Below are 13,885 nucleotides of genomic sequence, written 5' to 3'. Positions count from 1 at the left end.
ATGTGGGGTAGGGTACACTTACTGCCTTCATACAGTCAGATGTGGGGTAGGGTACACTAACTGCTTTCATACAGTCAGATGTGGGGTACACTTACTGCCTTCATAGAGTCAGATGTGGGGTACACTTACTGCCTTCATAGAGTCAGATATGGGGTACACGTACTGCCTTCATACAGTCAGATGTGGGGTACACTAACTGCTTTCATAGAGTCAGATGTGGGGTACACTTACTGCCTTCATAGAGTCAGATGTGGGGTACACTAACTGCTTTCATAGAGTCAGATGTGGGGTACACTTACTGCCTTCATACAGTCAGATGTGGGGTACACTAACTGCTTTCATAGAGTCAGATGTGGGGTAGGGTACACTTACTGCCTTCATACAGTCAGATGTGGGGTACACTAACTGCTTTCATAGAGTCAGATGTGGGGTACACTTACTGCCTTCATACAGTCAGATGTGGGGTACACTTACTGCTTTCATAGAGTCAGATGTGGGGTAGGGTACACTTACTGCCTTCATACAGTCAGATATGGGGTAGGGTACACTTACTGCCTTCATACAGTCAGATGTGGGGTACACTTACTGCCTTCATACAGTCAGATGTGGGGTACACTAACTGCTTTCATAGAGTCAGATGTGGGGTACACTTACTGCCTTCATACAGTCAGATATGGGGTACACTAACTGCTTTCATAGAGTCAGATGTGGGGTAGGGTACACTAACTGCTTTCATAGAGTCAGATGTGGGGTACACTAACTGCTTTCATAGAGTCAGATGTGGGGTACACTAACTGCTTTCATAGAGTCAGATGTGGGGTAGGGTACACTAACTGCTTTCATAGAGTCAGATGTGGGGTACACTAACTGCTTTCATAGAGTCAGATGTGGGGTACACTAACTGCTTTCATAGAGTCAGATGTGGGGTACACTAACTGCTTTCATAGAGTCAGATATGGGGTACACTAACTGCTTTCATAGAGTCAGATATGGGGTACACTAACTGCTTTCATACAGTCAGATATGGGGTACACTAACTGCTTTCATAGAGTCAGATGTGGGGTACACTTACTGCTTTCATAGAGTCAGATGTGGGGTACACTAACTGCTTTCATAGAGTCAGATATGGGGTACACTAACTGCTTTCATACAGTCAGATATGGGGTACACTAACTGCTTTCATAGAGTCAGATGTGGGGTACACTAACTGCTTTCATAGAGTCAGATGTGTGTTGTTGTATATGGTGGTGGGGTGGGAGCGATACAGAGAGAGAGAGAGAAAGTGTGAGAGAGTGAGTGTGAGTGTGTGTGTGTGTGTGTGTGTGTGTGTGTGTGTGTGTGTGTGTGTGTGTGTGTGTGTGTTGTATATGGTGGTGGGGTGGGAGAGATAAAGCTAGAGAGAGAGTGTGTGTGTGTGTGTGTGTGTGTGTGTGTGTGTGTGTGTTCTGTATGGTGGTGGGTTGGGAGAGTGGGAGGCTACTGTGTGTTGAAATCAAACGGTAGCTCTTCATACTTGCCCTGATAGCCCGTCTTATCTTTCTCTTTTACCATGCCTTTCTCTTTCTCTGTTTCACACACACACACACACACACACACACACACACACACACACACTAACTTCCTTACTCACACTCTCTCTCACACACACACGAACTCCCTCTCTCTCTCTCTCTCTCTCTCTCTCTCTCTCTCTCTCTCTCTCTCTCTCTCTCTCTCTCTCTCGCTCTCTCTCTCTCTTTGTATCACTTTCTGCCCTGTCAGGAGTTCCCCTCAGTCAGTGCTCTGGAGCTGCTGATCAGAGCCAACATCACAGTGAAGTCCACCATCAAACATCTGGTGCTCAAGGACGTGGCAGCGCAGGTACTGAGCAACACACACGCACTAACAAACACCATATGTCTACCGACTAATACTACAAAATCGCACAAAAGGTTAAAAGAATTGTCAGGAAAGTAAAAATGACATTACACGTCCACATTTAAAAAAAAAAAGGGAAATCACTTGAAAGCTGTGTGTCTTGGTGCAAGTAACAGATGAGCTTCAGATGACCCTGCAGTGTTGTGACATCTCCCTGCAGATCCCAGTGCTGATCTACCAAGAGCACATTCTTTCAGATCAGGACATGATCCCCTGGTGGATCATCCTCATCGCCATCCTGGCCGGCATCTTAATCTTGGCACTGCTGGTATACATATTGTGGAAGGTAAGAAGTGCAATGCAGTGTCAGCAAAATATGAGCAGCCTTTCCACGAGATACTATCTGCAACTGCATCAGCAGGAATGGGGGAAATGTGTTGGTTTCAAGCTATTCAATATTCAATATATTCAAGCTCACTGGAAGGCAAATACTGTTGACAAAGCAGACAGTGGTATGGAAGGTGAGTGGGGTCATCATGGTGATCCTGTGGCCATCTGTGATCTCTTTGGTGCGGTGCTCATTTGCTTCCAATTTCCTCCCTATTCATGTTGTCTTTTATCACCCATCTCATTTGGCTCTTTTTCTAACATTCATGGATATCATCGCTCTTGTTTTGAACTGTTTTACCAGTTTATGCTTCTTTCTTTCTTTCTATCTTTCTTTCCTCCACCCTCTGCCCTTCTCTCTCATGTAATCCTCTCTCTGTCATGTAACCGCCCTTCTCACTCTCTCTTGCCCCGTGCGCCGGACAGTGCGGATTCTTCCAGCGGTCAGAGCGCCAGCCCCAGTATGAGAAGGAGTATTACCGGGCCCGTTTGCAGCTCCAGCCGTCCGAGGCCGAGAACCAGGCCACCGAGCTCGAATAGTCCCCTCCCGCCACCTCCTGCTCTCCCCTCCCCCTCACCCACGCGGTAAAGCAGCCCCAGGGGCATGATGGGGAAGCGTCCTCCCCTCCCTGCTGTGGCGTGGTTGTGTGACGTGTTGTGTCTCGTGGCGTAGTGCTGTTCGTCGGGTCGGGTTGGGTTGGGTTGCTGTGTAAAAAAAGTTCATCCCTGCACTGAAGCATCATGGTCACTCTGAGAGGATACGCATACAGATAGATGTCAGTGGTAATGAATACTCTATGGAAAGAGAACTGGAGTAGAATTAACTGATTCTGGTTTTCTGACTGTTGCCTCATCTGAGACAGAGAGAATTCATGAAGCCCAAAGTCCAGGATGAACTGTTTGAGGTACACTAACTGCTTTCATAGAGTCAGATATGGGGTACACTAACTGCTTTCATAGAGTCAGATATGGGGTACACTAACTGCTTTCATAGAGTCAGATATGGGGTACACTAACTGCTTTCATAGAGTCAGATATGGGGTACACTAACTGCTTTCATAGAGTCAGATATGGGGTACACTAACTGCTTTCATAGAGTCAGATGTGGGGTAGGGTACACTAACTGCTTTCATAGAGTCAGATATGGGGTACACTAACTGCTTTCATAGAGTCAGATGTGGGGTACACTAACTGCTTTCATAGAGTCAGATATGGGGTACACTAACTGCTTTCATAGAGTCAGATATGGGGTACACTAACTGCTTTCATAGAGTCAGATGTGGGGTACACTAACTGCTTTCATAGAGTCAGATATGGGGTACACTTACTGCCTTCATACAGTCAGATGTGGCTAGGGTACACTAACTGCTTTCATAGAGTCAGATATGGGGTACACTTACTGCTTTCATAGAGTCAGATATGGGGTACACTAACTGCTTTCATAGAGTCAGATGTGGGGTACACTAACTGCTTTCATAGAGTCAGATATGGGGTACACTAACTGCTTTCATAGAGTCAGATGTGGGGTACACTAACTGCTTTCATAGAGTCAGATATGGGGTACACTAACTGCCTTCATAGAGTCAGATGTGGGGTACACTAACTGCTTTCATAGAGTCAGATATGGGGTACACTAACTGCTTTCATAGAGTCAGATGTGGGGTACACTAACTGCTTTCATACAGTCAGATATGGGGTACACTAACTGCCTTCATAGAGTCAGATATGGGGTACACTAACTTCTTTCATACAGTCAGATATGGGGTACACTAACTGCCTTCATAGAGTCAGATGTGGGGTACACTTACTGCTTTCATAGAGTCAGATATGGGGTACACTAACTGCCTTCATAGAGTCAGATATGGGGTACACTAACTGCTTTCATAGAGTCAGATATGGGGTACACTAACTGCTTTCATACAGTCAGATATGGGGTACACTAACTGCCTTCATAGAGTCAGATATGGGGTACACTAACTGCTTTCATAGAGTCAGATATGGGGTACACTAACTGCCTTCATAGAGTCAGATATGGGGTACACTAACTGCCTTCATAGAGTCAGATATGGGGTACACTAACTGCTTTCATAGAGTCAGATGTGAGGTACACTTACTGCCTTCATAGAGTCAGATGTGGGGTACACTAACTGCTTTCATAGAGTCAGATATGGGGTACACTTACTGCCTTCATAGAGTCAGATATGGGGTACACTAACTGCCTTCATACAGTCAGATGTGTGTTGTTGTATATGGTGGTGGGGTGGGAGCGATACAGAGAGAGAGAGAGAAAGTGTGAGAGAGTGAGTGTGAGTGTGAGTGTAAGTGTGTGTGTGTGTGTGTGTGTGTGTGTGTGTGTGTGTGTGTGTGACTGTGTGTGTGTGTGTGTGTGTGTGCATAATACTCATAAAGGAATTATGTTAAAATGTAGTACTGGGACTTGAAACTTACCTTTTTTTAGGGCAAGTTGGTTTCTCCACACATAACCCAGATAAATGGATTCCACAAGTGTGGCAGCTCGGTCTAACATCTGTGTGGACTTTTTGCACGGGTTGTGAAAATAACTCTGTAAAAAGAAGGGTAATAAGTCAATCTGGAGGAGGCTTATTTAGTGTGGAAAACAAATTCATGTAAAAAATAAAAATAATAATTATCCAGGCTACAGCATCATGGGCAGAACATATACTTCTTTCTTCTGATTATTCACTCTTCAATTGGTATTAAACTCACATATCTCACCACACTCAGTCAACAGCTAGCTAGACCATTAGCTGGTATAGTATGATAAAGTATAATATTTCATTTCATTTATTCAGCTGGGAAAAAACTGAAGAGACTCTCAGCTGAATTTTAATTCTGAAATTTAGCATTTCAAAAGAATAGCATGTCATGGCCATGAAAAGATCAGAACATGGAGAGGAGTATGCCAGTGTTCTGCCCATGACCCTTTACAACACAAGCTCTCTCTCTCTCTCTTTCTCTCTCTCTCTTTCTCTCTTTCTCTCTCTCTCTCTTTCTTTCTTTCTTTCTCTCTCTCTCTCCCTCTCTCTTTCTCTCTCTCTCTTTCTCTCTCTCCATCGCCTCAGCCTTGATTGTCAGTCTGAGAGTGCAGACAATGAGTGTGTTTCTCATTTGCATCTGTCTCTTTTTGGATTATCTCTCCCCCTCTCCCTTCCTTTCTCTCTCTCTCTTTCTCCTCTGTCTCTGTCTCCTCCCCCCAACCCTTTAAATCTCCTCCTTTCCCCACTGACTCACTTGTCCTTTTACCTCCCCCCGTCTTTACCCCCTGTCACTCCTTCTCTACTTCATCTGTCTTTATTTTCCCTTTCTCCCTCTCTCTCATCTCTTCCCTGTCTCTGTCTCACAGTGTGGCTTTTTCCGGAGGGCTCAGTATAAAGACAAAGTGCCTCAATACCACGCGGTGAAGATTCCTCGGCAGGACCGGCCCCAGTTCCAGGATGAGAACTCTGTCATTTCACACAAGAAAGAATGGGCCACACACTGGAGTGATGGCACATCCTGAGTCTCACACACACACACACACACACACACACACACACACACACACACACACACACACACACACACACACACACACACACACAAATCTACTGAGCACTGTGCTGTGGATGCAGAGACTGATTGCTGTGGTTTTGTGCACTCCTGAAAAAGCCCTCATCATCAACATACAAAAGCACTGCTGCCAACCCATGGATACATGTTCGAATGAGTGCACAGGTGCTTGAATTATACACCCCATCCCCCCCCCCCCCCCCCCACACACACACACACAGATAAAGATAGTTGGACAAATGCCAATCAATGAGACCATTTCAAACATATGCTCGTCAGTGATACATATCAGCATTCATTGAACTTACATGGACTGATCGACCAAAGGAGCACTATAGATTGAGATGCAAGGATTCATCATTCAATCACACACTCACATTTTACACACTGTACCAAAATTAAGAGGAATCTGAAAGCAAACAAACATACACACACACACCAATGTATCAGGCCACTGGCATAGCCCAAGTTTTGCCTTAATAGAAACCGTAAATGGCAAATGGCAAATACAATTGTTTTGTAACTGCAAGGTATAATTTTATTTGATTTAGCGCTGGGAATAGAAAATGCAAAGAAACAGGAGGGCAAGGTGAGGCTAAGAAACAAACATATCTCATTGACAACATTAGACACCTGTGCTAGACTGTTTCAATGAACAATCACTAGCCGTGAACTGGATCCGAAAAACAACAATGCTGCCTTAACTTACCCTATTATTCATTGCTTGTGAATGAAAGAATAATCAAGAAACAAAAGGCATAAATAGCATCATACAACGACCAGATTGTCTGCAATGCATCCAATTTGTGGTGAAAAAATAAATGTCATGCATTATATGAAAAAATGAATTGAATCTCTACAGAGGAAATGACACTTAGAGAATTATCACTATGTTGGTCCTATACACAAGTTTCCATTGGTTTACCTATAGTGTTTTTATTTAGTTTTAGTTTTTGGAACAGGCTCCATGTTCCTAGTGTTACTAATATTTTCGCCAGAGCACAGATGATTACTTTTGCTCAGTTTTCTGGTCTAAAAGTGCCTTAACATAGACATTATTGAAGTCAGAGTTAGAGAGGGGGAACGAGATAAATTGTTATTTCTCTTCATCTCCTGAAATCCGAGAAAGAGTACACATCCTGGGTTGGATTAAAGAAAATGAGTGAAACGTCCAGTTTCCTGGGATCTGCATTGGATGCAGGCCTACAGGCGGAAGCTTAATCTGTGCATAGACATTGCTGGACAATCTTGTATTAGCTGCATGGTCAAACTTAGCTGTAAACACTTGTTTTGTCATGATCTTATGTTTATTTATTTGTGACTGACTCTACTGTTGTACTATTTGTAAATAAAACAAAACCTGTGAAATTAATGCCTGCAAAAAAAGAGTGAGCATATTAAAGGCCTACATTTGAGATCAGTGAATGACCCGCAGTACGAATTTTGGGCAATAGAGGGCAGGCGTGTTATGCTTGTGATGACAATGACATTAAGAGCATCCTCTGAAAGGAATATTACATTTTTTTTTTAATGTAAAAAGCCTTTCATAGAGATAAAAATGTTGTCAACTAATGTATGAATAATTTTGTTACATCTGAAAATGTTAAAACAGAGGATATTCTTTTTATAAACCATACTGAACATAATACTTGAAAGAATATCTTAACCATATATTTGAGCACATTAATAAAATACTGCCTGTGTACACAGCGTGTTATTATTAAGTAGGGAGCTGAGACCACTGCAAAAGGTTTTGAAATGTAAAAATGACAACCATAGCACAGAAACACACTGTACATCTATAGTCTAAATAACATTTGCCCAGACAATCGCAATTCTAGATACATTTGTCATTTTTCTATTTACCGCAGCCCACCTGATAACTGGAAAAAGTCACAGCAACCTCATCTAATCCCAAACTTCTGCCTAATAAATAATTACATTTTACACATAAACTCCCCTTTCAACTGAATATTATGGCTACATTTATACCTACAGTAGATATCATTTATGATATGATATGATATATAAGTGTGCATATACAGTACCCTCCGCAATAATTGGCACCCTTAGTTAAATATTTGTTTGCTGTTTATCCTCTTGGTCTTTCACTCAAAATATTTACAAAAATCTTACCTTTTCATTGAAATAAAATTATTGAAATAAAACATTTTTTTCATTAAATAAATACTATTCTCCTAAACAGGTGTGCCACAATTATTGGCACCCCTTAATTTAATGTTTTGAGCAGCCTCCCTTTGCCAAGATAACAGCTCCAAGTCTTCTCCTATAATGCGTGATGAGGTTGGTGAACACATGGCACAGACCTGAGATCATTCCTACATGCAGTATCTCTGCAGATCCTTCAGATTGTGAGGAAACACTTTTTCAGATTTGGCTTCAGCTCTTCCCACGGATTGTCTATGGGGTTTAGGTCTGGGGACTGTGATGGCCATGGCAAAACCTTTATTCTGCTGTCGGTGAACCATTTTTGTGTTGATTTTGAGGCGTGCTTCGGATCATTGCCCTGCTGGGAGGTCCAACCACGGCCCACTTTAAGCTTCCTAGAGGGGGGCTGTTAGGTTTGTATTTAATATCTGCTGGTATTTGATGGAGTTCATGATACCATGTATACTAACAAGATGTCCAGGGCCTTTGGAAGAAAAACAGCCCAACAACATCAGAGATCCGCCACCATACTTCAATGTGGGTATGGGGTGCTCTTCTGTATGGCTATCTTTCTGTCTACGCCAAACCCACCTTTGATGTTTGTTGCCAAGAAGCCTTATTTTGGTCTCATCTGACCATATAACTCTAATATAAAAGTCTGACTTACATTTGGCAAACTGTAGGCACTTTAGTTTGTTGTTGATTGACAGCAGAGGCTTTTTTCTGATAACCCTCAAAAACAACTTGTGGTGATGTAGTTGCAATCTGATGGTAGTTCTGAAGACTTTCTGACCCCAGGACTTAACTAACCTCTGCAATTATCCAGCTGTGATCCTTGGAGATTCTTTTACCAGTCGAACCATCCTCCTCACGGTGTGTGGGGTTAATTTACAGAAAGGTCCTCTTCCAGGCTGATTCCTTACATCTCCTGTCGCTTTTAACTTCTTAACTATTGCCCTGATTGTGGAAGTGGGTATTTCCAACTGTTTAGATATTTTCTTATTTCCCTAAATCCGGATTTCAGCAGCTCAACAACTTTTTGTCGCACTTTGACACTGAGTTCTTTTGTCTTTCCCATGCTGATGAATGACTAAGGGTATTTGGCCTGTGTCACCTCATATTTATACTCAGTGAAGCAGGAAGCCATGCTTGACCACTTAAGAGTTCCTAATGAAACAGGTGAACTCAAAAATGTAAAACATGACTGGTAATATACTTCAGCTAGATTTTAATTATAGGATTTTCTAGGGGTGCCAATAATTGTGGCACCCACGTTTTGGAGATGAATATTTTATGTAATGTCAAAAAATGTATTTCTTTCAAGAATTTTACTTCGATGAAAAGGTAAAATTTTTGTGAATATTTTGAGGGAAAGACCAAGGCCTTGTTTCCCGATAACGACGTATTTTAACGGCCTACGTGGATTTTGGCGACATAGTAGACTCAGTTGGCCTGGATACCAGCCCAAACCCCGCCCACAAAAATTTTTGTCAGGGAGATTTGGTCTGGCTCTGGGTTAATTGGGAGAGAGTTTCATCGGTAGGATCAAACCGGACCAATCAAATTGGCAGGGCGGGCTTTATACGTTGATGGACAGATACCAACGCTTGAGTTGAATTAACCGGTAGATTCGAACTCCGACCAAGATGGCCGCGTCTCGGGTGCTTAGTGGGGAATATTTTATGTGAATTAAGCTATCTACACGACTTTTTAATGTCTACATTGACTCGGTTAGTTGTGCATGTGCAACACGAATGTTACAGAGTATTGTTTGTCTTAACTAAAGTTCTCTAGACCATTATTGTTATATCATTGCTAACGTGTACACAAAAAACCCATCGAAATAAACTGTAGCTTGTAGCCTTAATGCTAATTAATTAACGTGAGCAGGCATATCTCAACAGACATTGACAGCGCATTCATTTTGAAAGAGGAACAGAGAAACGCGATTAAGGCATTTGTCATTGAAAAGATGTTTTTGCCGTCCTTCCTAGGGATCAGGTAAAAGTTTAATCTATCAGATGGTAATAGGCTACTACGTTGCTCTGATTGGTTCTAGGTATCCAATTCAGCGAATAGGCATTTTCTTTCCTGGTTTGTTGAAACACGCCCCATAATCACAGCCCAAAGGTCCGGTATCAGACTCATATTCTGACTAGAATCATGAGTATGACATCGTCAGGCTAAGACTCAGTAGCACTTTCTATTTACTAGCGTTTCCCGAACATCATCTTAAAGTCAGGTGCACGAGCGCTACGTGCACGAGTTCTTAAGTATCTCTTAGGCTGGAGCTGTCCATCACAGTGGTTCTGAAAGTAAAGCAGTCGATGTCAGACGAGTCGATTTTCTCACTTGTGTATACATGGGTTTCTCGGCTACGTCATCACTGGTTGCGTGCGCAATCTCGCGGCAGAAAGAAGCAAGATAACGTTGAAGTGGATGAGAAAGCTGTGGAGGAAGGCAACATGACAGGGAGTTGTTGTGTGAAGTTCCAATATAACAAGTGTCGACATAAGAACAATACCTCAATAAATATATATAGGCTAGCGGGTGCCACCCTCTTGATTGATTTCCGGCCCGGCTCAATGACATGTCAATTTCCTAATATTGCAGCCTTACTACACAGTCAGAAAAGCCATCTCCTTAGTTCAATAACATATTATTTTGTATAATCTTTATTTTCAAATACTCAATATTCTTTATTTCTATTTTGATGGGAATAGGCAGGTGAAACAATGACATTCTCATGATGTGCTATACACAGAAACATCGTTTGGATTTCTTTTATAATAGGCCGAACGACGCCCCTGGTGGATTGCATCGCTAAGTGTGAAGTTACTACTGGTCCTGACCACACGTAGAATTCTTCTCAACGAAAGATAAACTTAAGCTAAGTGCGGCGTCGGGAAACCGCTCTGCAACGTAGGATCCCTCTTACGACCGATTTCAAGTCCTTTTTAGCGTTCGGGAAACGAGGCCCAAGATGATAAACAGCAAAGATATATTTTTTCATAGCCTGTTTTGGTCACATTCACTAAGGGTGCAAATAATTGTGGAGGGCACTGTATACTTCGATTCTGTGGACTCTCATGCCCATCCAACACAGGCATCACACACTCTCAAGTATCTTTTTAGAACACGTGTAGGCATGGCCATACGCAGAGTTTTAGAAATACAGAGGTCCAAAAACTGAGCTTGCATACCATTATCTACATATGTGCTTTTTAAGACATTTGGAGGGCAGAAAATGGATAACAATAGCTTTAAAACCATGTCAGTGGGCATGTAGCATACATTATCTTCCAAGCAGTACAAATGTGTTTCTTTGACTGACATCAGCTCTGTCACATCTCATCTCTCGCTCCTCTTTTCCTGTCATCTCCTTTCCAACCTCCTCCAGTATTGGTCTGCTTGTGTGTCTCGGAGTCTTTTCCCTTTGTTTTCTCTCAGCCTCATCTTCTGCGTCTCTCTGCTTTCCATTACCTGCTCCCTCTCTCTCATCTCCTCTTGCTTCTCTGTCTTTAACATTACATTCTTTCTGTTCATTTCTCTCTCCCTCTCTATCCACTGCCTGTCCATTTCTCTCACCTGTCTCTCCTGCCAGTGCAAAGTGTATTCAACATATTTTGGTAGAATTATATACCCTCATTATTTCATCTTTGTGTTTAAGTCATCATTTCGATTTTGAATTACAGAAATGTTTTTCATAAAGTACATAAACGTTAGCTATTATATTATATGTTATATTATGACACTATAATTATGCTAGGTTTGTGTTGTTAAATTTAGCCTATAGGCCCCACTGTGATCACTAAATAACATACCCGAATATCTCTGTGATAATTAGGCCTACATTGTTGGAATGTGATAAGGTCCGTCAGTTCTAGCTTGTGATGCAGGGAGCTAATGCTAACCCTATCCAAGGCACAGTTGGGAGTAGCCTATCTGCTCTTCCTCTCTCATTTCCATAACCTTGTTTCTTTTTATCTCTTCCCTTTCAGTTATGCATTTATTTTATTTCCGTCTGTGAAGAAAGTACACACAGGGTGTAATAATATTGCAGTGAAAATAAAAATATAAAGGGGTACCTCATTTTAACATGCATTTCTCAACCCTTCGCAAACTGAATTGAAAGAAATGTATTTTAACTTTTGTTTAACTCCAAGTGGAGTCAAGATCTTGTAGTAACGACAAGATCATTCACTCCACCCACAGCAAAGTAATGATGCCGGTGATCAGATGCTAAAGTTGTTACCTTGATCTTATGTCTTTGCAGCACTGAAGTACAGTTATTATTAGAAAATTATTTCACAACTTTTACTATATGCATAATAAATACTGAAGTCCATGCATGTAGGCCTGTGATGAAAGCACTGACACCCCTTCAGATGGCTAAGGATGATCCATCACGGCTCCACCGCCCCGTGTTGAGGATGTTGAAAGTCACCTTATTTGATGAACCTGCCTCGCTCAGCACCCAGCACAGCCGCGGCCAAACCCACAGAATAATTACGGTAATGGGCACACGCCATTTCATTTTTCACACAGGTTCACAGTAGTGTGTTACATTTGCACTTAAATAATCAAAGTTGCTGATATTGTCTTCTACAGCAGACTTCTTGGTCTTCAGAGTATTTAGTTCACATAGACACCAGAGGAAGTAGGATATATGGTTTTAATAATTGATCAGTGTAGATTGTGGAAGCACTGTGCCATGTGAAGACATGGAGATGGAGAAGCATCCTTCATGGGAGCCCGCACCATCTCCTCCATTTGTCCTTTAGAAAAAAGATTGAATTGAAGCCTCTGCACATGACCCCATTGAGAGATGCAAAATCCCGTTGGTTGTTATGGCGATTAATGGGTGAGGGAGGTGATGGCGGGAGCTGGAGGAGTGGAGTGGAGTGGAAGAAGGTGTTCTGCGGAGCTGTGGCTGGAGGATTGACAGACGTAAGTAGCCTTAAGAGGCTAACTCTGGAGACGCGGCAGGTTCCCCAGGGCTTGCTGACTCAGTGTGCAGTCAGAGCACATTAACTGTGTGCCTCTGTCACAGTTAAAGCTCATATATTTGCACACAAAGCCCACAGCATCTCTCCATTTGGGCCAGTGACACTTGCAGTAATTGGACTCAACAGTGTTGGGATAACCTGATGTGAAAAGTACACATACTGACAATGGGTGTGGACTTATATAGACTTATATAGACTTATACATGGATGTGTGTGTGTCTGCTTACATGTGTGTGTGCTCTTGATTCAGGTTGTCGCGCGACGTTGGCAACCTTTTCGTTTCTTTGTGAACCCTTAACTTGATCATCTTGTCCTAAAACTAATATAATGATGCCCTGCCATGGAATATGCTGTAGGCTGTCAAATGTTATTACGACTACTACTTCAAGAGTAACCCTTTCTTGTAGGTAGCACTGACAAGCTCTACCCCAGATACCACATGTTTATTACAAGGTGTCAGCACAGCAGTAGATGCAGAGAGTGAAAGTATCCAGAGCTGATATACTTGTTTATGGTGAACTAAATAATTAAAATGACATGTAATTTCCTTGGTTTGTCCACTTGGGACCAGTGGTTTGGTTAGGATGGAAGGTGTAAAAAAGCACATGCCGCAAATCCATAGGATTTAGCACTTTAATAACTTTGACGAGTGAGTGCGTCACCCTGCCCCTGTGGGCCACTTAAGGCACACATTTATCAGCTTTGTCCCCAGTTCCCTAACTCCTCCAAATGGACCAGGGGCCGTTTGTAGATCCTCTTTGTAGTCCCTCTCTCCTGCTGACTGTCCATCCTTTCCCTATACCCTAGGGCTTCCAGAGCCCAGTTATCCATCCATTCCCCTCGTCTCCAGGGTCCAAAAACAATGAGCATTGCAGGGGTATATAAGATCCACC

At 42.4% G+C, this 13,885-nt stretch overlaps 1 protein-coding gene across 2 annotated transcripts in view; it reads left to right on the top strand.

Annotated features, from left to right (window-relative positions):
* Positions 1 to 7,186, top strand: part of itga7 (integrin, alpha 7) — a 45,078-nt gene extending 37,892 nt beyond the window's left edge. Inside the window, exons 23-26 of one of the 2 annotated variants that reach the window (XM_080848893.1) lie at positions 1,762 to 1,860; positions 2,078 to 2,203; positions 2,671 to 2,829; positions 5,609 to 5,749. In XM_080848893.1, coding sequence (XP_080705019.1) covers positions 1,762 to 1,860; positions 2,078 to 2,203; positions 2,671 to 2,784 — 339 coding nt within the window. In that variant the 3' untranslated portion in view covers positions 2,785 to 2,829; positions 5,609 to 5,749. Of the gene's footprint in view, positions 1 to 1,761; positions 1,861 to 2,077; positions 2,204 to 2,670; positions 2,830 to 5,608 lie in introns of both variants that reach the window. The other variant, XM_080848892.1, reaches the window with a different exon arrangement.
* Positions 7,187 to 13,885: the final 6,699 nt, after the last annotated feature.

The sequence above is a fragment of the Sprattus sprattus genome (genome assembly GCF_963457725.1).
Source record: "Sprattus sprattus genome assembly, chromosome: 12".
Lineage (NCBI taxonomy): Eukaryota > Metazoa > Chordata > Actinopteri > Clupeiformes > Clupeidae > Sprattus > Sprattus sprattus.
This window is presented reverse-complemented; position numbering and strand designations above follow the sequence as displayed.